Genomic DNA, 25,051 nt, shown 5'->3' on the forward strand with positions numbered 1-25,051 from the left:
AAGCGGGCTTACAACCGACAAAATACGAACATCATCGACAAGTATTGTTTAAACGTTGTTTTTCTTTATGCTGGGGGAAAGTTAAAACTGTTCGACAGTTCGCCTTTATGATATATATGCTTACGTCATCTACCGCAGCTTCTGTTATTAGTCATTTTTCGCCTTTTTGAAAGCGACACAAAAAGAAGAAAACGTGATTTTAAACCGTGAGACGTTTGAAAGCATGTTCAGAAAAGATTATCAGGTATTGTAAGAACTAAACACCCTGGTTACTTTCTTTAAAGAAATGGAAAGTCTTTTCAAAGCTTTTTTTATTGCGTGTGTAGGGTGGACCCATTGTGGAAATCTTCAGTGCTCAAGGAAAAGATCCTGTGTCAAAATGGAAACTATATGGCAGGAAACCTTCGATAAGTAAGGTATGTATGAACACATATGAAGTTCAGTAATGCACAAAGTCAGAATGAAAGAGAGAATGGTTGTTTTTAACATTCTGCATATTTTTTTTAATGTATTTATCAAGCCTATTCGTGTTCAAGTGTTGCAGATTCCGGCGTATAAATCATCTGAGATGGTCTTTTACGTCATTTAATTTACATTTACATGTATGCAGTAGGAATGAATCAAGGGATACATCTCATTATGAGTTGGGAACTGCTAACCAAGTAATATAGCTTTCTGGTCTGTGCTTCACAATTCAATTTTCAGACCATACAATGCAAATGCAAAAATTAAATATTCTATCTAATTTTAATTGTTTGGGGTTACTTTGTCAATGGATTCTTGTCATTTTATTTTCATTTTACTTCAGTCAAATTGTGACTTAACAAATAATCATTTCAACAACTGAGAACTAACCTTTGTCTTGTCATTTGCGCTGTGGGCTGTACCTTTTTGCATGGGGGTATGGACTACTGGTACATGGACAGCACAAGCTGATAAGTCTCAGACTCACATGTCACGCCCATGGACCGTTGGCTAAACGTCTGATGCATAAAAGCTAGAATACACTACAAGAGTTTTGCTGAGATTTCGCCTAGATTTTCAGTCTGGACTTGTTGCAGAAAGTCTGCGCCAGTCTGCAGATTTGATCAGTTAGTCTGGTTCTATCTGAAACTTTCAAAAAAGTGTAGCCTACGTGATGTATGATATCTGTTCAGATATTAAAAGTCTAGTAGTGTATTCCTTGGCACACGTTTTTGGAAACACTTCAGCACGTTCGAAGTCGTCATTGGTTGAATTTCACAGGATTTCCAGGAGACGTGCGTTGTTCCAGGTTGTCCACCTGGAAACAAACATCACAAAGCCGTATGACCTAAGAAGAAAGCTGTTGTGTTTAGAACAGTTGCTTTAGGAATGAATCATGTTTGCCTTAAACACTTAATTCTTAAAAGTATGCGAGGTTCACGGCATAAATTAAAAATCATTTTGTTGCTGTTAACCTTTGACACGTTCGTAAATGTACACAGGTCTGTTACTGCGGGGACATTTCCACACCTCTAAACATGACGCGGCACAAAACGAAACGTGATTGGTTGCTTTACCTGTTAGTCATATGTCCTCTTGGGCAGGCCTTGGCCAAAGAAAGCGTCAATGAGTCCCAGCCAGGTCTGGCTACGCGAGACTACAGGCAGGCTGATAGTCTTGCTGCTCTGCGCTAGTATACATTTTTCATTTTTGCATTTGTGTCTGAATTGAATTGTGAAGCGTTACACTGAACCATTTGTGTGTAATTTATGTCTTTGCTTTATTTGTTTTCAACAGGAGTTTGACAAAGAAGTAAAGGGTTTTGTATACAGTCTTGATGGGAGCAGTCAAACACACAAGATGCAGTTACCAAAAGATGGCAAGATAGCACGTGAGTGCCACTATTAATTAATTTGACATATTTGTAGTAAGAGAAAGTCTAGCTTTACGATTTAGATGAAATCACAATTACTTTTGATTATATATTTTTGTGTTCTATAATGAACTATCAATTCACATTTATTATGTCGTGAAGAATCAATACCGTCCTCTGTTTATCTTCTAATTATCTCTTTTTTTCATATAGTTGGATTGATTCAAAGGTTCCTCATTCTACAGGTCAATGTTCCATTGGGAAAAGACTTCTCTACTGAATGTCTGTAAGTTTCATATTTCATTATCATTGTTGTCTTTTCCTTTCTGCGGTGCATAACATCTTAAAGTTACTATACTTATCTGACTGACATAGATGAATTTCACACATGTAGACACAGTTTGGCTCCCACACAACTCTAAGCAGGAAAACGGTTAAAGATCCTTCCCATCTGCTTCGCAGAGCAGACGCTGTTAACTTTCAGAGCTGTCTTGCAGAGTGACAGATGAAGAACATCTCAAGAGAAGACTCTACTTGTCTACTATACACAGAGAACTCTCAGCGACCCCTCTGCATGCGAGAATACCTCTAACGTGCCTGAGACGCAATACTGTAAGTCACCTAGAATAGTCAAATCAATTGGTATTGACTCAGCGAGATTCGCTGTAAAACGGCCACGAAAAATGACCTGGGAAATGCTCTTGTTGCTGGGATGATAAGGTGCTACTGTCTGTGTGCAGTGGTGTAATCTGTGTATTGATCTGGACTCGCTCTCCACTGAGATATTCAGAGGGACACGCTTCCTGTCTTTGGATGGGATTGTCATCTCCGCCTGCTGTAAGCTTCGCCGCATCTTCACGATGAAAAATGAACCTGAGGACTCCATGGGTAGAGGTTTGGAGAAAGTCATCTGATATTGTAGTTGATATATACTTTTTATGGCTACAGTAAGTCACCAACAATGGAAGTGAATGAGGCCCAAATGTACATGCATTATTAGGTAAAAATGTTGTAATTTATTTATTATTTATTTTATAGATATATTTAGTTAAAAAAGAGACAATCTACATTAATCAACATCTACGGATGTAAATGATCCCAATTTTGACCAAAGGCTAGTTTTCATTGGTAGTCTATAGGCCAAAATGCAAAAAAGAAAAAAATAATAAATCAACCAGAAATTATAAACCACTCTGTAAAATATAACGAAATAACACTTTAAACAAAAAGTATTGTTATGTGTTAAATAATAATAACAACAACTATTGTTTTTATTGTTGTTTGTTTATTTACAGTATGTGTTTACTGTAAATTCCTATACAGGATTATTGTTAAGCATTGTATTCTCATTTAATGGGACAAAATTTAGCCCTTTGTTTCTTCATTCAATGTCCAAAAGAAGAGATTCCCAGAAGTTGCCAGTTTCCCAGTGAAGTCCAGCATATTATCCAACTGGTGAACATGAAAACTTTGGGACATATTGATCTGAAGGCTGCAAACTTAGATTCCGGTCAGTACCATACGCAAACACCCGTCTTCCATAATTCCCTTCGGTTACATTTGCACAATTTTACATTTGTCTCCTTAAGTTGAACTGAGCTGAACTGAAAGTTTTCTGTTTTTAAAGTGTTCTTTGCTTAACAGAAGGTCAGGCACCTATTCAGAACTCTCTCGCCCGTTTTTGTCTGTTAACTTGCCGTCTCTTGCCAAGAGAGCTCTAATCATGTGTCCTTAGTCACATACCTGTCCATTCTTTAAGCCCAGTGAGACCTTCATAGCTGTTCTCGGTTAGTTTTATTTATCCCGACATCTGCTGGCCTCATGTTACAATGCCAGACTTTTTATCTTCTCACCTTTCGACTTCAGAAATTGGATCACATAATGCCCTCACACGTCAAATTCACCCCAGTGAGATATGAATATAACACTGACCTCAGGTGTTGGACACTTACGTTCGTTTGAAAATATTTGCACATATACAAACACTGTGACAAAACACCGCCATCTATCACTCTACATTATTCATCGTTTTTATTGCTCATCGCCTAGCAACAATGTATAAAAAACAGCGGGCCCTGTCTATGATGCCCTGTAGTCATAGCATACAGCCTTGGATTCCTGGATTTCTGGCTGTTATATTGAAATGACTAATGGCAGTATTTTGTTGCCAGGTTGCCACGACCTTAACACTGCTTTTTCTTGCAGCGTTGTGGTAAATAACAATTCAAGATATGCTCATCTCAAACCAACAGATGGAAAGGGCTTCACAATAAAAAGCTTTATAAACACAAGCAGAATATGAAGGCAGTTGTTTTGTCATAGAGAGTGTTGTGGTATTGCTACATAAATACAGTTATTATATGGAAGACAGTTCACCCAAAAATAAAAATTCTGTCATCATTTACTCACCCTCGAGTTGTTGATCTGTTTACATTATTTGTTCTGATTAACACAGGGAAAGATATTTGGAAGAATGCTTGTAACCAAACAGTTCTTGGCCACCATTTGACTATACCATAGTAAGAAAATTTAGAATGGCAGTCAAAAGTGCCCCAGAACTGTTTGCTTTCCTTCATTCTTTCAAATATCTTCTTTTGTATTCAACAAAGAAATTCAAAATATTTTTTCTTTCTATGGCCAATGGTGGCCAGTCAATGAAGACAGAATTATAACTTTTGGATGAACTGTTCCTTTAATACATCGTCAGTTTCCTCGAATGACAGATGCTGTAATGCTTTTAAATACTTCGGCCAGGATAATGGGAGATTTCGGCTTGTCTGTTTGCTAGAGGAGACAAGCGCTGTCAAGCCAACCACCACACGGGGTCCAACTCCTCGGGACTCCTCCCATATTGCGTTCGGGTCAAAGGTCATTGGACCTCCTCCGCTTACTGCGAGGAAGAGCAACACATCTGCAAACAAGAAAGCAGACAGATCGAAGTCTGAACTGAGCCTCAACATATCAGCAGGTAAACGCTTGATTATTTTGACATGATAGGGTATATTATATTAACCTTAGTTTAGTCTAGAGATGTTCAAATAAGGTGGATTAAGGTTCCAACCTTGTCTCCAAATGCAGGTAGAGATGAAATTATACAACCACGACCGCCACTTGAGAAGCCATCAGCCGAGAGAACAAGCTCCAGCAGAAAACAGCGAATTCACAATGTAGAGAGAGAAAAATTAAACACAGGTAAAGAACAAATAAATTCTAACAATTAGAATTATATTATTTTTGTTATTATGTCTCAGACATGGACTCCCTTGATAATTAACTCCTTGTTACCCTTTGCTGGTTGTACAAAGTCATTATATTTTGGTCTTCTATTTTACTCCAAGATAAAGAAGATGGCCAAATTTGCTTAAACCAAGAGGGACTTGAGCTTCAAGGTAAACTTTCCTCACTTCAAACCCGGCGCTTCGATTTAACAGCGGAGGCTAAATTAACTGATCCGGATCTGCGGGGTGAGTAATATTCTGCCTTAAATGTTAGTACATCTAAAGGAGCTCATATGGGAAAGAATTATTAGCAGTGCCTGCTAAGGCAAGTAAAGCTTTTATTATAGCTCATAGTCCGGGTTAGAGGTTTATGGAAACCATATTAAACTTAAGTTTAAACTTCTGTATAATGCATTTGTGCTACGGACATGGAGTACTTTTGGACATGAATGACTATAAAGTGAATTCACTATAGATCATTAGAAACGTTGTTTAAGTTACATTAGAAAAGGGACCAGACGGAGACCAATATCTGGCAACACGAGATCCGCCCGCACCAGAGTAGTAAAGGTTAAGCAAACCGAACGAAGCAAATGAGCGACAGACGGTTTAAAGCCAAGACCGAGAACGCGATCGGCTGCTAACAACCCTTCCCTGCAGAGCGGGCCTAACTCTAACTTCCCTTTAGCTGCGCAAAGAGAGTTCATTAGTGGTAATGGGACATTAAGTACACTGTGTAGGTCAAAACCAATGTCTCTGGGGTTCAGGCAAGCCTGCACCGTGGGCAATTAGAAAAGGTGATTACAATATAAGCCTGTTCAAAAACGTGCCAGGAATTGAAATATGCTAAACCCCTCGGAATGACAAGAGCGACGGCAACACTGGAGAGGTGCTCTGTGAGCGTGCATGCTTTAATTAGATTGAATGCTACTCTGTGAAGAGCTTAATAGAGCCTTTACATCACTTCATCTGACATGGTCATTATGTTTGTGGTTTTTCATGTTTCATATTAATATGCAATCAGTTGTTCAAGTGACAAAGTCTTTATTTTCCCCGCTACAAACAAAACAAACAGAGCTTACGATAATCCATCATTCAATATATGGCCAAAAAGGAAATATCACCAAGAATCTTTGTGTTGCAAAGCAATGAGAACAAATGGAGATTTCTTTCAAATAAGATTTCATCATTCATTCACCCTCATGACATTCAGAACCTTTATGACTTGCTTTCTCCAACAGAACACAAACGATGATTTCACCCCATTGATTTCCATTGTATAGACACAAAACCACCGAGACATTTTTTAAAATATCGTCTTTTGTGTTCCATAGAACAAAGAGTCTTAGAAAGGTTTTGACCGACATTAAATTCTGACTGAAATTTCAGTTTTGTTTTAACTATCCCTTCAATACAGTCTCAAACTGTGCAGTTGTTTCTACTTTTCCCAATTCATTTAAAGACATCTGAGGCAAAGTCGATGCTATTTTCTGTGAAAAGTAACCTCAGAGCAAAGATTTCTTCACTTGGAATTGTGATATGCATTTATCTTACAATCATTAGGGAAATGTGTCACTACATCGAACCTCGTGCATGTGGTCTTACCGGACTTGCCAGTGATTAAAAGCAAAAGCAATGTCCTTTCTCGCCCTTGCGTCTCGGTGAGCAGAAGAAAGCTCAGGTTCACAGTTCACAGTAGTTTAGTGAGACTTTTCGCCGCTGTGCGTTTTCCTGAAGTAGATCAAAGTGTTCTACTCTCAGACTGCAAATTCATCATTTGGTCTCTGTGGTGTCTTTTGCTCCCTGCTCTCTGGGTGTCTTCACTTTAGTATGAGGGCAGGCAGACCCCACAGGCACACATCACAGCGTCTGAATTATGATCTTACTGTACCATCGCTCCCTATCTGCTAATGATGCTGTTTTTTGTGCCAGTGGGACTGTTCGAGAGTACCCCCCTTCTCAACCTCACACACACGGATAATGCTATTTTTTATGGTAACGGTAATGCTGTTTCACTTATTCTCTCAGGACTGCAGATGTAAATTCCTTCCATCCACATTTTTTAAATATTGTTTTCAGTGCATCTTCACCGTTTATGTGAAATAGGAGATCATTAAAGCATAATGCCGCAGTTATCAAATTTAGCACAAATGAAAGCCGCTGGACGCGTCCTATTAATTCATCCACGCAGTTGGCAAGCGTTGCGAGTTCATCTCAGTCTTCGAGGAGTCTGCTTATTTGCATATGCCTATTAAAAAGAACGCAGGCGAGAAACATGAGTGCCAGTATAAAAAATGTAAGATGAAACATTATGTTTCCTAATTAGATCTTTATTATTGATCTTTACGAAGACAAATGAGTCAATACAAGGTCCCAGAGGGTAACTCAAGCGGAAATTATTAATGCTTTCTAGATGTGCAGCATATTATAATCAGGGCATATTTGCGTTTTATTTTTGCAAAGATCATTTGGGGTGAACTTTTTTGACATAAGTATACAATCAAATGTATATACTGTATATTTGAATGCATATGTAAATATGTGTGTTTTATATATTTTATATTTAAATTTCATCAGGGTAAACAATTACCAAAATATAAAATATATTTAAAAGGGCAACAATACTTATCATTCCAACAGACAGCGTTTCTACTTCGTATACATCTGGGTCAGTTCTCCAGCTTCCGTGTGCTTCTCCACCTCCTGCGTGTGCACTGAGTACAGATGATGCTGACCTTTGTGACACAGAAACTGAGCTCTCTCTCAGCGATGAGGAATATGAAGGGGAAGTCTTCACTTTCTCCTCATGCCCTCACTCAGCCAGACGGAATCAGGCTAGCAGCAACCCTGTTGAGGAGTTGACCTTTGGCCTAAAAGGTCACAACCTAGTGTCAGGAGGAGAGCGCAAAGATGCGCGCCTCGAGGATGATTTTGTCGGCAGTGAGAGTGAGGAGGTAAAGTGTGCACTCCCAGACACTTTAAAATATTGAGATTAACACATCCCACGGGTTTAACTGTAACTGATGGAAATGAATAGAAATAAATGGAGACTTCTTTCTTAAATCATTTTGGTGTTCATTCTGCGTGGTTGTCAAACAGCCAGCAGAACTTGAAGACAGAAAATCAAGTGTGTAAAACATTGTTACTAAAAAGTAATAAGGTCTTAATTTTGTATTCTGTAGATAGAGATACATTTAAAATAAAAAATAAAAAAGATGTCTTTTAAATGATCCTTACAGTATGTCATTTTTTTATTATTAATCATTTACTATTAATAAATTATTGTCATGTATTTATATCCATGATTGTTATTGATAATATAAATATTTGTATTATTGTTGTTACATTATAATGTTTAATAATAATAATCATTGTCGTTGTTCGATTGTATTATTGTTATGATTATTATTATTATTTGTTATTATAATAATAATAATTATCATTTAACAGATCTGTTTTTATTAGATAAAGGTTTGACTCATTTAAGTCTAAAATATAATCACAGAAAACGTCACTGACTAGAATCTTTCTGTGCAAATACCTACAGGAAATGGAAACAAAAGCCGATAAAAATCCAGCTGTGTTTACATGCATAAGTTCTTGAAGAAACTTTTCAGAGACGCTGTATACTTTTGTTCAGACACCTGTAGAAATAATCAACTCTTTCTTCTATAGCAGCATATAGACATTGACAGAAAATGACATCAGTAATTTCACTGCGATTTGTCTGCATAAGTAAACAATTTATTTAATCGCACATGCCAATAAACTTGCAGTCATAGTTTTCTTTCCAAGTTTCCTATCATGTATTATTTAGCAGAGTCATCCGTTAATAATGCACAACCTGATTGGACCCCCGAGGGGCGCTGCCGTTCAATTAGGTCCATGAAGAAAGCATCGGTTTTCATCAGCTCAATTCATTTCTTATGAGAGGGCATTCAGCTCAATGGTCCTCATCAGTTCTCCGTCCATTGAGATGCACATCATTCATTTACCCTGCGTCTGCTTCGTCTCCTCCCGGGAAATCAGCCTCATCTTTGGCATACATATGTTCTGATGCACTTAATTAGAGATATTTGATTCATTCCGCTGACAGTTTTACTGTTTGTTTATTTCTCCTTCCCGCCCTTGATATGTTTCTAACTCTTATTATTTTCCATTCTCTTTGGCAACAAGAAGAGGATGTCAGCATTTGTCTTCTTATTACCAAAGGGATATGGAAAGTGAAATAATGACTTGTTTTAAATATTCTGTTTGTTTTGCATCGCTGTAACTCACACCTGCGTGATATGAAATAATTTCCACTGGAAGCAGAGGTGATTATATGAACCTAATGACTTCCATTAATGCCACTGAGTTGTCATCTAAAGAGAGATGAAGCAGTAATGTACTAAAAATCCTCTGTAACACAACGGACTTGTTTCAACCCAAAAAGATTGTTTTAACCCGTGGTTGGGTAAGATAGGGACAAACCAAACTATTGGTTTAAATAATCCTCAGAGGTTTCATAACGACTTGTTTGTTTGTTTGTTAAACGAACACAAATCATTAATGTAGCTACAACTTTGATTGATTAAGTTTGATGATTGACATGCACAATTTTAATGATGCCCCTGTTTATCATATGTCAAAATATCTTATAATGTAGGCTAAATCAAAAGAAGTGATGCCTCTGTCTCCCCAAAAACAGAGATATTTCAAATGTCCCCTGGTGGGGAAACGAAAGACGACAAAAAAATTGATTTGATAGCTCGGCTGTCCGTGCCCTTTTACTAAGGTTGTCCTCATTAGAGTGAAGCTTGCTGTTTAAGACCATTAGCGTAGATCAAAGCCTTGCCGGTTTAAAGACCTTATCTCTTCCAAAACAGAGCCAAGACAGACAACTTCCCCTGGACCGCTTCGCCCTGATTAATTACAGGTAACTGTGATGTTACTCCACCCGCGTCAGGCTGTCTCGCGTCGTGGCTATTAATGCGTTTCATCTGTGACAGCGTTGGTGTTCTTGGCTCTGAGATTTTTGCAGGAGGTTTCATCATTCCCTTTATGATTCCATCACAAGTGTTTTTTGGGGGTTCAATTTAATACTAAGTTAAAATTTAGAGTAAATTTGGTTTATAAATGTCTTACGTTTGTTTTATTATTGCAGTCTGTAGGGCTGTGATTTGAGGTTGCTGCATTATTAATTTTGGGTTTTCATAATTAATGTCGCGTGCTAGTCCAAGTGTCTCTGTTAGGGATTTAAAAACAATAAATTCCTTGGGTAGACTTACAATGCGACTAAGCAATAAGCGATATGTCATAAATCAGTTAAAGTGTCTTGAAAGAGGGACTTGAGATATTGGAATATTATAGGGTGTGGGCTTTTTTGGGAAGAAACAACATACTAGCACCTCCATAGAATACACTCAGAACATCGGGTGACCCGGCACAACAAAAATTAAGGAATGTAATAGTGAAATTCCAAACATGCTCTCACTGTTTTTATCTTTTTGCCTCTTTAATAGGATGAAATGCACGTCGAGTTCCTCATACCTAGACATGCAGTCCATTCCGTCACTTCTCCGCCATCACCTCTCATACAAAAGCACACATTCCTACCCAAGTTTTCTCCTGAGCCTGTCAAGACCTCCACACACCGTGTCTCTGAGGGCCCTAGAAGGACTGAAGCTGTGCGTATAGCACCAACCCGTTGCCTCTCACCCAGCACCTCAAGATACGCGAACAGACCGGACCACTCCAGATCTGGTAGGACATTGCCTGATGGAGACACCGGTTTATCTATTAAGAGAGCATCTGTTCGAGAGATTTCAGTTGAGAATTCTGGGCTTCAGATGGTAAGTCTGTTTTCTAAGGGTTATAAATATAAAAATGTATTCTATGAATAAATTGTAAATAAATTAGATTGTATTATTATTTATTGACTTAATATTTTTTTAAGTTATTTTATATGATTGTTGGTTTTATTATTAATTAATTGTTTTAAAAAAACAACTCTGCATCTTTGATGTTCTTCTGAGAAAAAGATAACTCAATTTCAGAAGAGATCTTCATATTACAAACTGTGCTCAGATGTTTTGTGGAATCTTATTAGATACACAATCTTTGACAATTGTATAGTTCCACGTTCCTTATGTATGTCAACAATTTCTCCAAATTGCAATTTTTGAAAAAACATATTCAGACAATGACAAAATTGATAGTTAAAGGAATAGTTCACATAAAAATGTACAAAAGAAAAAAACTGAAAAGCTTTGGTCCCCATTGACTTGCATTGGTTTTGTGTTAATACAATAGAAGTCAAAGGGGAACAACGATTTTCAAAATGTGTTTTTGTGTTCCGCAGAAGAAAGTCATACAAGTTTGAAATAACACGAGGATGAGTAAATGATAAATCATTTTTATTTTTGGGTTAACAATCCCTTTTAATGAAGCATAACTGAGAACTCCAGTAGATCATCCGAGCCATGAAAGACCATCCTTTGAGCTATACATTTTTCTCAGAAAAATCACATGATCCAAGTTCACGGAGATGAAATGTTTTTAAGCGTAACTAGAATCCCATCCATGCAGGGTTAGAGGGGATCAAATCAAGCACATACTTCAGATGAATTGGTACACTCAGGCAGAGTGCCTTGTTTATGAGTGCCTCTTTTCTTATTGTAATTTCCGAACTGGTATGACTCTTATTTTCCCCAGAGGGCGGATATTTTAATCGGAATCTATTCAGATTGAGGAGAATGCGATGTGCCTCTGCATCTCTTTATGGTGAATGGCTTCGATACAGGGTTTTGTTTTTCACGATTGAGAGTATTTTGGGCGTTTGTGCACACAGAGGTTGCTCTTTCATACTATAGCTCAAGAGCTTGCAATTCTGTTCCACAACAAGCAACAATTAAAACCGACTGTAAAAAAGTGAACACCTGATTTAAATGGCTTTGATGTAAGAGTTACAGAAGATATTAACGGATGCCCAACACCACTAACCACTAAAAGCTGACAGGTCTCTCTGATGCCGCCAAAGTTTTCTGAGCTTATCTTGAAGGTTTCTCATAGATCCATGGACATGTAGGACTTCATATAAGGATTTGTAAGCAGCAGGCAGCCATCCCTGCAGATGTCTTGGCCTTAATACGGGTGCCAATTAGCTTGCGAGCTCTGATTGATTGCTCGCTAATTAGCTATAGCCAGTAACGATTGTTCTCATTACAAAGTGGCAATGATGAAGTAATGAGATTTTTGGGCCTCGCAGGTGAGCGTCGATGAGAGGGTTCGACCTTTGGGCTCCAGCAGGTGTGATCTGAGAAGAAGTGAAAAGAGCGAAGAGGAGGTGGAGGAGGAAGATGAGCTACGAATGTTGGCCACTTTGAAGAGAGAACAGGAGGAGGCGCAAAACAGCGACACGGGCGGTTCAGGTCTTACTGCATCACAGGTAAAGGAAAATTATGTAATTGAAGAGAGGATGCATGATAACACGTTGTGATGGATAAGTGATTCTTATGAAAAAAACATGCATGCCAAACAAAAAGATAAAATCATATATTATGGCTAGAAAGACATAAAACCGGGCAATCTAATGCAAATCTCAATTTAAGCATTTACCAAAGGTGTTCAGTTGTCAATATTTGGTGGTTTGGTCTCTTAAGGTTTTCAAAGCATAATTCCATTGTCAGGTAAGTGAATTGTCACATCCATAAACGTATTTCACATAAAGGGGCAAATCAAATTAAAATGTAATAACAATTGTGTGGTCATTAAAGAGCCATCCCTTTTTCATTTGTTGGGTATAATTGCTTCTGGGTTGCACATTTTAATTCACCGAGATCCTACAAAGTATGTTGTCTCCCGAAAACATGCTTCCTTTTTTCACATCCACAACCCATTAATTTTTCACACTTTTTTAACAGAGAACTCGTGCATAGATGGATATTTTTTCTGATGTCTGGACTAATAATAGTTTATATAAATATAAACAGATTGTTTGCAATAACAAAAAATGATTGGCAATAGCAAAAATTGGATAATAATTGTAATGCAATATTTTTATTTATTTAAAATCATAATATGTTATGGTCAATTTGATACACCATATGCGTGAATACTTTTTTACAATACAGTTTACATTAACAATAGATTTGTTTGTGTTTGCATTAGGGAAATGAAAATAACGTAGAAGGTGTATGTGCTGAATCGTCATCAAAAATACTGTCACAGTATGGAAAAACAGACTTCTCATGAGATTCACTCATTTATCATAAAATCAAATAACACTAACCATATATAAAGGGTTATTAAAGGGATTGATGCATTATAATTGTTCACAACGTGTGTTATTATAAATTACATTTTGTTGTTAAGAATAACCAAATAAAACAAATGAAAAGTGTAACAATGAATTGAAAAGTGTAATAATGTGTTAACTATAGTTAAAATGATTCATAAGACAATACAATGCATTATAATGATTAATATATGATTAAGTAAAATGTTTCCACAATATTTATTATCTTCTTTCAGGTTCACCACTGTAACATCAGTCTAAGTGCCAGCAGTGATGACACTTCTACCTGGACTCAGTGTATTCCACTGGTGGGTTCGCACGCACGCACACGCACGCACACACACACACACAAACACAAACACAAACCCACACATAAGGTTCAGTTATAATTACAGCAGTTTTAACAGCAGAAATGTTGAAAGTCTAACCTCATCCTGTCCTCAGCTGATCCAGTATAGATAATCTATAGCCAAAAGGCAAATAAGATATGTTACTAGGGGCTTTCAAACTTTATAAATTAGGTCAGAGTAAAATAACACCCCATGACACTGCAACATCAGACCTGATCCATAATTTGTTTTTGATTACATAAACAAACTGCAAATGCTAATCATGTCTGGTGGGCCTGGTGCTCTAAAGCTACAAATGAGTAACCTGCACTTTTATGAAAAACGGTGCAATACTGCCACCATCAGGCAGTGCATAAACAAAACATGCTAAATAACACAAAAATACGGAATTACATTTTGCTTGTCTGTTGCTCAATTGTGCATTGCATTTTCAGTGCAACGGGTTTGATCTTCAAGAAATGGTCGTACTACTAATGCATATCTTTTTATGTACTGTAAGTTGCTTTGGATAAAAGCTAAACTGTACAAACTTTTTCCACGCATATCCACAGCCAGTTGAACAGGGCCAACACTACCAGAAAGAAATGACGCCTCTTCTTCACTCCAATCCAAGGTAAGAGTCCACATAGGAATATTTGTGTCTCCCTAAGGCATAACTCTGAGCAGGGCTCCGGATAGCAAGTTAATCCATTAGTTCCATAGCATAACAACTTTTGAACACTGGAGAACAAAAAGAAGAACAGACAGTGCACTCAGTTTTGAAATAATCCGGGTACCAGACATGACGAAACACCCAGACTACATCTACACACAAAAGTATCCTCATTTCTGTTTTACAGAATATACAGAACAATACATCACACCTAAAAAATGTAAATTTGAGTTAATTCATATTGACAATCTGCAGTCTGTAGCTCTCAGTGGATCTCAATTTCCTACACCAAACTTTGCTGTTAAGGGAAGCAGCCCACAACGGCACGGCACCTCGATGATTAATTAAGCATGGTTGTCATGGACAATGAGTAAGCCGAGTTATGCATGTGCTCAGAGGCTTGTCTGTGTCACCTAGCTGTCACCGCCGTAGCGGAGCTCGCTGGGAGGTCATCATCCACCTCCCTCCCATCTCACTGGGGAGCCTGTCCGTCATCACCACTTGGGGCCTTCAAAAGTGTCATGTAAATGAGAGAATATGAAACAGAGCGACAGGCAGAGTGGGGGGGGGGTCTTTCATTCTCAATAAGCGCTACCATCAATGGCTGTACAGGGATGCTGAAAGTATAATTCAGTACTTTCACCAAGACCATTACATCATTATAATGCAAACTGATCAATAAAAAAATTTCATTGCTGAATTAAATGTTGATAATTAGATTTTTTTGCCAACTGGTCTTAAAAGTATTGCAAGTGTTGTATGTGATTTTAGCCAAAACCTTGGCCTCTAAAGGCACGTGTGCTTACAGACTCCAAGTCATTTTGCTGTTGCATGTAAGAAAAAATGAATAAAGCCAAACAGCGGAGACATCTGAAGGAGCTATGAAATACAGTATATGCAGCAAAATATCCTCTCGCTCTTGTCATTATTTTCTCATGCCAAACCGATGCCCGCACCTTTCAAATTTGGGCTGGTCTGTTAACATGCAGAATAATGAAAAGTGATATAGGCCTTTTTAAGAAATGTAGCATTTTTAAATGATTTACAATTTTATCCTGTTGTAGAGAATGGATGGATGTCATTAGCCCTCCGATAGTTCATCCAAATCAACAGATGGCAGGTGGCAAAGGAGACCACAGCAAGGTGTCAACAAGAGGTAAAACATCAGAAGATAGGCTTCAAAATTGTTTTTTTACATATATATATACTTAAACATTTTTGGACTAGATATTTAGCCACACAAATGATATAATAAAATGATTAACTGGTTGCAATTTGATTTAATAGTTTATAGTAAAACAAATATAAAGTAAAACGCTTTTGTGACTAATAGCACTGCTCTCCCATATTTTAGTTTTTATTCTACATGTAACTTTTTCCTCCATCAACAGGGTCTAAGTTACACAACAACAGTGGAGAGGAAGAGTTTCTCAATTTGATGTATGATCCCTGCCTCAATTGTTATTTTGATCCACAGTCTGGGAAATATTATGAGTTGCTCTGATTTTAAATGAACAAGATCAGCAGATGTACATGAGATTAATATATAGAATTTAAAAGGTACAATTAATGGAATTGTTTATAATACGAAATTAAATCAAAGCAGTTTGTTCACATAAATTTGCTCTACAAGTTATGATCTGACAGAACTATATTGCGGAATGTGTTTTTCTTTCAAACGCCAACTAAATTATATTATTTATTAAGAGATGTACAGTCCTATTTAACTTTAGCATGATTTTGATGGGAATTTGATGTGTCAAGTGAATGTACAGGTCTATAAGTTTCGTTACACAATAAAAATATTAATAAGATCCCTTTGTTGTTTTTACATTTCTTTTTTTATAAATGACCTCACTATGTTTACGGTATAATGTTGACGGAAGTCTTGACGTTGCCGCGCTATCGACCAATCAAATGTCCGCTGTCCCTTACGTCAGCAACAGCTGAAATAACCAGGAAGTAAACAACCATGGCGAGAAAGTCGTTGAAGTTAAGCTGCTTAAATATGTTATTATCGACGATTATATACAGCGTTCTTGAAGAGTTAGCCATCGCCTTACCGTCATCAGGACACAGCGAAAGTACACGATCGCGAAGTTTAGAGAAGCCTCCATCAACCGATCAACAGGTTTGATGCTTATTTGCATAATCGCTTAATTTATCAACTGCATAGCTAACCTTTCTTTTCACATTGTTAACTAGGCAGTAAGACTTCATCCTGGAGTGATAGCATCTGTTGTGTTCGTTGTAGTAGCTGCAGTCGTCGCTGCTGTCTTTATCGTCAGGAAATACTGCTGTCCGCAGAGGTAGGTTAAACGACACTAGCAATGACATCAAGATTATAGGTTAAAATAAATTAAACGACATTTTTCGATGTTGGTATGTTTATGTTAAAACTATTGGGTCAAAAGCTGAGCACAACATTGGCATACATAGGCACATTTATGCTGAAAGGTTAAACTGTGTTCTCAGGTCAAGGGGGCAACTTATAAGTTGTCACGTGTTTAATTTGTTCATTTTCTTTCCTTTGTATTCTACGTTTTCGTGTATATTATGTATGTCTCAAAATGGTTGTGATTTGTAACTGTTGAACTCTTTAAATAGAGCTTAAGATGATCTATTTAATGCCATGTTCCCCTTTAGTTTCCTGTGTACCCTGATAAATGTTGTCACAAAGGCTTTTTTCCTGTAAAGTAAAGAGTGGAAATATTCAATGCTTTTCAGTAGTCTTGTGCCCTTACAGATATCGACCTTTAAAAACGAACCACCCCTGAGAAATATGATGAGACTACAAGCCTATCTTCCCTATTGCATGTTACACAATTGGACATAGCAGTCACTGCTTGGTAACAGCAACCCACCTAAAGATGAACAATTTTTATAAATGGACATGTTTTCACTTTCAGTAATGCAACATATAGGTACTCAGACCTGCGTCAACAAGAAGAGCAAAATGCAGCCACTGCCGCAGAGGAGGATAGTGACTCCGATGAGGTTTGTATAAGTGATTAGTTACATGTATAATGGCTTATTTCCTTCTTATTTTTTATTCTTACGCAAACTTTTCCTTCCCCAGGATCTTTTGGAATGAATCGGCACACAATGTATTCCCCGAGATTCTCTTTCCTTTTGAAACTGTGACATTTTAGGGCCATAAGCATCACACGGGATCAAGCCATTTACAAACCAAAGGAGCTTATGAAATATTTATCATTGTTCCATCATGTTTTAACACGGATACATCCACCAACCAGTTAAATTTAGCTGGTTTAATTGGGCAGCGTTCTAAGTTTCTCAGCATTATTAATTCTAAAATGGGGATTTATCACCAAATATGGTTCTGTTTGAAATATGTTTTTGAGTCACTGTATGTGTAAGATTTTCCTTCTCGATTCCAACATTTTAAAATATTTCTTTATTTTAATGGTTTATATGTGAAATACCGTTTAAGATGTACATTATATAGGTTTTGAAGTAAATATTTGTTTGCAGAAATATAAAGTAACTTGGATGTAGTTGTAAAACACTCCTTGAGGAAGAAAGATACTTTGTACCAAAGTCTTTAAGCCTTTTGATGTTTTCCTTTTTATTTATTGTGAGTGGATGCGTGTGTGCGTGTTGGCACATCTTTGCCTGCTGACCTTACAGTAACATCTCAGGGTTGTCCCGCTGGATACTGTATCAAGTGCCACTAATACCGGAAGCACAATCTGAATATGCCTTTGGTGCAGACTAGTCCTATCAATTATACACTATACCATCTGTTGAGTTTGCATATCCCTTGTGTCTTACTGAAATACGTTACTGAACTCTGTAGGATGTGCAATAATCTGTTAAGGAGAGAAAGGTCAGATATTCACCAGTGGCCGTGTTTGACAGTGCTGACAAAGCAACCTTAGACGAGAGCCGTTTCACCTTTCAGAGTGTTTTAAATTAATAAGTATTTTTATGACAACTGAAATCTATCTCGCTTCTTTCATATGGAGTAACAAAGGAGCATCACCTTCTTAACTGAAAGTGACCAATGAACGTTGAACAAAATGTTTGTTTTACTGAGAAGAAATAAAATATGTGTTTATATTTCCTGTGTCCAGTGTTTTCTCATGGATTGTCACTAGATGTCAGCACAACGCTGTTAAATCCTAAAGAAATGTCTCCCTGACAATCCTCAAACAAAAACATACAGTTTTTTTTTAACATTTGTTAAAGGTGTGCAAACATTGAGCCAGATCCTGTTCGGGATGTCTTGCAGCGCTATTGTCCCGACGCCTTTTAACATCTCGCGTTAATTCCAGCAGTTACATTTTCCAGCAGACACTAAAGAAGGAACATTTTGCTGTATCAAAGATGAGATCTCGTGGTAAACAAACATCAGTTTTTTTATGTCTGTGTGTGTACAAATGTGCTTACAGTCCTTCTGTATTTCTTTCAGATCTTCTCTATGTTTTAACAACAATGATAATCTTAATCTGGTGTTTATCCATCGACTGGTCAAAGCAAGCAATACAGTCATGTAATAAAAACGGTGCTGACATTACAGGTTGACAATAACATAACATTGCTACAATACGCTGTTATAACTTAAATCTTTTAGCTTGCTTAAAGTTAGAGTTGTTTTGCATTGCAGATGGAGTTGATGGTTGCTCAAAAGAGGCTTCAGAAACAGACTGTGATAATCGAGGTATTGTGCATGGGTTTGTGTGTTTTGAGACAGTCATAAAAAGAAAACCCATTTTTTAAGAACAGCACTGTATTTGTTTTATTTTTCTGGGCAGGTCTGTTTAAATCTCATTTTGGTTGTTGTCCACGTAAGGAATGCTCCTCAGATCATTTCCCCTTTCACCTTCGCAGTGGAGCAGCCAACGTGGTCCCTCCAAAAATCTGCTTTAACAACACTATGTAAGGAGTGTAACATCATACTGTTTATTTACAATCAAATTATTTAAAATAACATTGGAGATAAAGGAACCATTTTAACTAAAATTACAATTCTATCAATATTTATTTACACTCTTTTTATGGAAGTTTAAAATGACACGAGGGCAAGTAAATAATGATGTTGGTTTGTTTTGGGGTGAACTGTTCCCTGCTTCTTCCCTGCAGCATCATGGGTGGTGTAAGGGACAATTCAGGACAAGGACTTAACATTGTTATAATAAACGGTCAGCTTTGAATACTTTTTACTTTGGAAAAATATTTTCAATCTCACAATTCAGAAATCATTCATGCACATCTATTTTATAATGCACAAACTCAATTTCTTGACTCATCACCCTAGGTCAAACCGGGAAGATTTTACGAAGTAACTACTTTAATTTGAAATCTGCAGGTAGGTCTTATGGGCGATTTCGCATGCGAGAAAAATGTAACATCTCCACATTTGCAAACACTTCTGCTCAGTCTAATATTCAATACCTCTTCAAGGTCCCGAGGAATTGCTTCACTATCTACATTCAATAAAGCCAGGAAATATCATTCTTGTTGCGTCACACATCAACCCCATGACAAAGTAAATCAGACAGCATTCGCACACATCAAAACATTTCAAAATTGTCCCTGCGTGGTCAGACTTGTTTCTGCACTTTTGAATTTTCCAGCTTGACTGATGAGATTAAAGATCTTTTCGCTGGTGTGGGAAGCACTATGATCAGATCCCTGAAGCCTATGGATAGCTGGGTATTTGCAGGTGCCTATGGAATGAAGAAAGCTAGTCCTTTTGAAAAGGTTTGGACATCTTTTTTAAGATCTTCTGTTGTGAACAGATTTACTGTCTTTTAAACTGTGTTTTGTTTTTCTCTTAATGTTTAGCTCATTCAAAATGATTTGAAGAACAATGCATATGGAGACTTGCCAGAGATTGTTGAGATCATGGACTGTTTCCCAAAGTCTAGATATCTAATAAAAAAACTACTGATCAAATAATGAAATCATTTGTACAAAATAAATGTTTTATTTGAATACTTAAATCTAATTTAGCTCACATTTTAATAGTATCGTATCCACAAACCTATTTTGTGATTTTTACGAAAGCATTTTAGTCTCCATTTGTTTTGCAAATATTTAACCAATAGACAGTATTAAAAGAGCTTGTCGACGTTGACAACTTAGTATTTTATACTAAGGGGCAGTCGTGGCCTAATGGTTAGAGGTTCAGTCTCGTGACCGGAAGGTTGCCGGTTCGTACCTCAGGGCCGGGTAACGACTGAGGTGCCCTTGAGCAAGGCACCTAACCCCTTCTTGCTTACCCCTGTCGCTGCAGTGATAGCCCCCCACTGGGTGTACATGTGTTCACGACTTGCTGTGTGTGCGTGCGTGCGTGTGTTTGGGTGTGTGTTTGCTACTCTCTGGAATGGGTTAAATGCGAGGTCACATTTCGGGTATTGGTCACCATATCTTTCACACTTTTACTTAATCAGTTAAACAGTACAGTGTTTCCATTTCCTGAAAAAACTGTGAATATGGACAGCCAAGGTTTCCGAAGGACAGCAACGATATTGTTTTATTACTTGGATTTACTTGGCCTTTATATGCATCTAACTGTGTAGGAAAGAATGTTCTGTAAATAAATCTATAAGATGCCCCAAAGATTAAAATATTTTTTATTTGATTTCTTTTTTGTTTTTTTATTCTGTTTTACATTTATCTCTTTCACGCACCCTATCCACTGCTGAACTGTAGCAGTCGGGTCATGCTCTGTATGCGCTCTGGGGTCGTCCTCAGCTGGCTGCGAGAGCCGTGTGTGTGTTGGTTTAGTTTGTGAGATTAGTTGGTGAGACCCCATCCCGTCTCTCCTCTCGCTTTCAGAGAAGAATCCTTTACTTACAGAAGACATTTCTGGACCGACCCGGCTTCAGTGAGTGGTCTGCACCTGTGGAATCATGGGAGTGACCCATGGAAAGAAAGTAAGAATATTCAAATCCACTTTAAAGTTAGAGGAACCTGTCTGTCGCTATATCACAAATTCATCTTGTATTGACCAGCTACTGTACGACTGTGTTGATAGTAAGCATTCTGTTATATGCATATCTCAAGTCTGTTAAAGTGTTAAAGATTGTATATGGATAAATTGTGTTTACAATTGTTTATACTCTAAATGAACATAAAAACAGTTATTTGCTGTAAAATATGTGATTAATTTACTTCCGATCAATGGATGAGCTGACAAATTTACTTTCTTTCACTTTCTTTTATCTTGTGTTCACAAAGTATCTTCATGGAACTTTAATCACAAAGTTTGAGCATCAGACATATGCAATTAAAAAAGACATACTGTTAATGTAATATAAACACAAAAATACAATATACACATATAGCACAAGTTGGGCGTGAAACTCATAGTTCATTTGGTTAAGATTCTCAGGAATGTATGAATTCTAAGTGCATCGCAATAGCAACTAAACCTGCATGGACTTTTGGGTTTATTGGATTATCGCCCAGGCAGAACCCCACATGGTAAATCTCTTTTGACATTACAGTGTTTACCCTTTTAAAGCACTGTAGTATAGTTGGTTACACTCTGTACCATTCGCCTGATTTCAATGCTTTCTTTTACCTCTGGTTTACTTTCCTATAGTGCTTTAACCCACAAACTCCTCGTGCCTTTCCTGCAACAATAGCCTGACAGCAAACAGATTGCGGAAAGAAAATGGAGAGTTTGTTTGGCAGGGCCTGTAATGAGGTGGCTTAACGCCAGCTGGTCCCAAAACCATTTTAGTCCAATATGATCAACCCGGCGTGGTGTTAACACACAAACATGCCCACAATGCCTCACTTGTCTCACTCGAACACAACTTGTGTTCTCTCAACACACAGGCCTATTTGTCCTCTTCATCAACAGCTTTAGAGATTATTATCCAACGTTTGGACGAATAGTTATGAGACATATCAAAGTTTTTGAAAACTAAATTTAATATTAATGTCATAATCCAAAATAAATGAGTATGCACATTAATAGGAATCATCATTTGTTTTGGTGGATTAAATATCATTTGTAACTTTCCTGTAGCTCAGTGGTAAAAGCATGGTGTTAACAATGCTAAGGTCGTGGGTTTGATCCCAGGGGATTGCACATACTAAGAAACAATTGTATAGGTTAATGCAATGTAAGTTGAATTTACGTGGACTATGATTTTATTACAAGTAAAAAACTAAATTTAATTTATGGGTCATAAAAACTACGGTAACTATGGTTTTATTACAAATTAATTGTATAATTAATTAATTATTAAAATTAATATAGTAAAACATGGTTGTGTTGGTACCACGGTATTTCATCTGTTTCCAATTTACAGGACAATACAATTTAAGTGAAAAGCAAAATGTTGCTAAATAGTTTTGTTATGATTTTTTATTATAATGTCCTTGTGGTAAATGTATAATGAATCATAGTTTTGTTTACACCGCTCAGGCAGATCATAACCATCAGAATCTTAATTCCGGCTGTGCTCAACCACTTATTGGACCCGGTGAATCAGGTCAGATATTCTTTATTTAGTACTGAACACACCAGGTCCCAGAACACATATACAATAAATGCGAGTGTTAGTGGCCTTATGAAATGAATTGTTCTCTCCTCCCTCCACCTCCTTCAGATCTAGTGTCTGGTTTTGGATTTGTGACGGACTCTGATCAGAGGTGGGGTACAGAAGAGGATTTTGACCACAGGCATCTGCTTCCTAAACAAACGCACAACTGTTACTATGATGAGCTTATCAAGCCCAAGAAGATCCACAATCCCGTCAAAGCATCCGAAAGCCACCGTGAACTCCACAGAGAGCTGATCAGCACACAGAAGAGGTGCAAACTGACCCACCAGAAAGCATATTCATATTATTCAACAAGGCAATTTGGGACTACAAGTCATGAAAAAAGGCTTAGTAGCAGACTTTATTAATCACCTGACACAGTTTCTTTTTAAGCTTCAAATCCTTTAGCAACGCTTATATTTCCTTTGCATGTACATGTTTAAGCCAGCAGATGGCGGTAAAGCTAATGGTTTGATGTTTTTTGATAATCTTGGTCCAGGAGATCTCAAGCCACAACATTTTAAATTCCTTCCTCTAACTATTTAGACCTTACTAGAATAATGTATATTTACATAACCAAACTCTAGAAAAAAATCATAGGAAAGTCATCTTGAGGCCCCCCATTGGCCCAAATCCCCTGGGTTGACAAACTTGGTCGCTTCATTAACACAGACAAAGCTTGCTTGGTCACCCACCTTCACTAGAAAGTCCATACTGGTTGACTAGTTTCACAGACTGGCAAAATTAAACCTGGAACCAGATGAATGATAAATTCAGTGCACAAATGGTTGTTAACATGAGCTATACTAACTCTTCTCTGGTCTAACAGAGGACTGATGGAGGAGAAGCCCGAGTTACAGAAGATTCTGGAACAAAGGAACAGAATTCAGGCTCTGAAGCAGCAGCAAAAACAAGATCTGGAAAAGTCTCCCTTGAAGCAGGAATTATTAAAGAGGCAAATGAGATTAGATAAGGTAAACGAAGAAGTTACTTATTACACACAGCAAAATCACCAGTGTTAAACCAATATTTATATAGCTGATATATAGCATAATAGTGTTTGAGTTATGCTACGTTCAATGGAAATGCATCCATATTACTCACCCTCTTGTCGTTTCAAACCTGCATGACTTTCTTTCACAAAACACAAAAAATATATATTTTTGACGAAAGTTAATAGCTGAACAGCATCGGCAAATTCACTTCTATTGTACCGCACAAAAACAATGCAAGTGAATGGATGCCAGTTCAAAATATTAAAATCAAAATATATTTTTTGTGTGTTCTGCAGAAGAAAGGAAGTCATACCGGTTTAAAACGATAAGCCTGATGAGCCCAAAAAAGTATGTAGACATGCTCTATTTGGTTAACTTAACATAAAATTATATAAAGTATATAAAAAATATCAAATCCGAATCTAGTGATCAATCCACTGTGTACACTATATATATATACTCTACAAACCCCTCATCTAAATGTGATTTCTATAACAGAACATGTACTTGTTCTCAGCTTGAGAGAGAGGCAGAAAAGCAGACGGAGATGTTACAGGGTACACCTGAGTTCATCAGAGTTAAAGAGAATCTGAAGAGCACAGCCGTCACAAGCACTTTGGAGAAAGAGCGTCAACTGCACATCAGTTTACATTAACGTTAATGTCGGGTTCCTGTGAACATCTGGGAACAGTACAGTATGTTCAACCAGGACACTTGTTTGTATTAAGATTATGATAACAAATGATGATGCATTTTTCTGCAAGCTTGGGTCAAGCGTAATTAACTTTTTGGGTTAGTTTTACAAATCATTCTAAACGCTTTTTTGATTAAGACATAGTAAGTTGCACCAATTCGAGAGGATAACATTTTTTATTTTGCATACTATTTCACATTCTATTTCAAAATAATAGTGGGTCTATATACAGTAATCTTGTTTGATATTTCAATCATAAGCATTCAAATAGAATTCTCACTTTGATCAGCTGTATAAATCTCTTCGAATCATATGATGACATGACTCACACATTTTTTACATCACGGATGTGCTAGAGTAAAGACACAGAATTAGCTTGTAAACATGTTTTATATATGTATTCATTAAATAAAGGGATTTTGAGTCGTACAGTTGGAAGTCTGTTTTGGTGTGTTTGAAGAGTTCATTTGAATCTGAAAGTACTGACCGCATTCCCTTT

At 37.2% G+C, this 25,051-nt stretch overlaps 2 protein-coding genes across 2 annotated transcripts; both read left to right on the top strand.

Annotated features, from left to right (window-relative positions):
* Nucleotides 1-223: 223 nt before the first annotated feature.
* cfap20dc (CFAP20 domain containing) lies at nt 224-18,417 on the top strand (the record flags this gene model as incomplete). The annotated part of the gene is made up of 20 exons (XM_079461042.1): nt 224-244; nt 327-416; nt 1,762-1,855; nt 2,051-2,123; nt 2,335-2,449; nt 2,578-2,725; nt 3,207-3,347; nt 4,626-4,805; nt 4,916-5,029; nt 5,176-5,301; nt 7,804-8,009; nt 10,560-10,889; nt 12,305-12,484; nt 13,570-13,641; nt 14,235-14,296; nt 15,400-15,491; nt 16,303-16,466; nt 16,541-16,644; nt 17,245-17,332; nt 17,415-18,417. The coding sequence occupies 20 exons, from the start codon at nt 224-226 to the stop codon at nt 17,427-17,429; spliced, it is 2,415 nt and encodes an 804-aa protein (XP_079317168.1). The 3' UTR covers nt 17,430-18,417.
* Nucleotides 18,418-18,603: 186 nt separating this feature from the next.
* Nucleotides 18,604-24,982, top strand: LOC306896035 (uncharacterized protein). The gene is made up of 12 exons (XM_079459686.1): nt 18,604-18,698; nt 18,771-18,878; nt 18,966-19,019; nt 19,114-19,237; nt 19,442-19,500; nt 19,617-19,667; nt 19,763-19,847; nt 19,936-20,062; nt 22,746-22,812; nt 22,930-23,134; nt 23,693-23,837; nt 24,376-24,982. The coding sequence occupies exons 1-12, from the start codon at nt 18,686-18,688 to the stop codon at nt 24,511-24,513; spliced, it is 1,176 nt and encodes a 391-aa protein (XP_079315812.1). The 5' UTR covers nt 18,604-18,685; the 3' UTR covers nt 24,514-24,982.
* The last annotated feature ends 69 nt before the right edge of the window (nt 24,983-25,051 follow it).

This window comes from Barbatula barbatula (genome assembly GCF_947034865.1).
Source record: "Barbatula barbatula genome assembly, chromosome: 7".
In the NCBI taxonomy this organism is placed as follows: Eukaryota; Metazoa; Chordata; class Actinopteri; order Cypriniformes; family Nemacheilidae; genus Barbatula; species Barbatula barbatula.